A 707-nucleotide genomic window follows, 5' to 3' on the forward strand; every position below is an offset into this window, starting at 1 on the left:
GAGACTGACAGGACAGTCAACACCAACTTCCTCCAGCACCTATCCACAGGAAACATCAGGCGTTTCCCAGATGGATGAGACTCAGAGTACAGGAACCAGCAGAGACCCTGAAACCATCGGCTTGGTGTCCCCAGTGACTGACACCTTGTCAACAGTCACATCTGCACCTGCAACATCCACACAAAATGGGCACACATCTCCACAAACTGAGGTCCATATGCCATCATTGTCAGGAACAAGCACCACCTTTATCGCCACTCCAGTCAGAAACAGCCTTGGGAGCCAGACAACAATGCCAGCCCTGTCACCTGAGACTACTGGAGGACCCCCTACTGTTGGTTCTACCACCCTGAGGAGTGTCGCTTCTCTTTCTCCTTCCACAATTTTGTCCATAGGTGAAGTTCTGACAACAAGCACAAGCCCCATCATCCATGAGAACTTCATGACGGCAGTGGTCATTCCCCCTGTACATTCTGGCAATGTTTCCTTGGGAAATACCACTCAAGTTCCTATCTCCACAGTGGGCATCTCAGGCACACCCAGTCCTGAGCATCCTTCAACTGTTCAAAGGGGAACCTCCACCACCAAGCCCATGACAATGTCAGTCTCTGTAAGTTCTACAGACACCCCTAACAGTGCAGCCAGCTCCACACTCACTGTGGCAGGTAACTCTACCTCTCACCCACTATCCAGGACCAGTGCTGGGA

At 51.6% G+C, this 707-nt stretch overlaps 1 protein-coding gene across 1 annotated transcript in view; it reads left to right on the top strand.

The window, feature by feature from the left end:
• Positions 1-395: 395 nt before the first annotated feature.
• Positions 396-707, top strand: part of LOC103253504 (mucin-4-like) — a gene marked incomplete at both ends in the record, with an annotated part of 22,986 nt that continues 22,674 nt past the window's right edge. Inside the window, one exon of the mRNA XM_021709454.1 lies at positions 396-665. Coding sequence (XP_021565129.1) covers positions 396-665 — 270 coding nt within the window. The remainder of the gene's footprint in view (positions 666-707) is intronic.

Source organism: Carlito syrichta, unplaced genomic scaffold, assembly GCF_000164805.1.
Source record: "Carlito syrichta isolate Samal-C Ts95f unplaced genomic scaffold, Tarsius_syrichta-2.0.1 Scaffold234291, whole genome shotgun sequence".
NCBI lineage: Eukaryota > Metazoa > Chordata > Mammalia > Primates > Tarsiidae > Carlito > Carlito syrichta.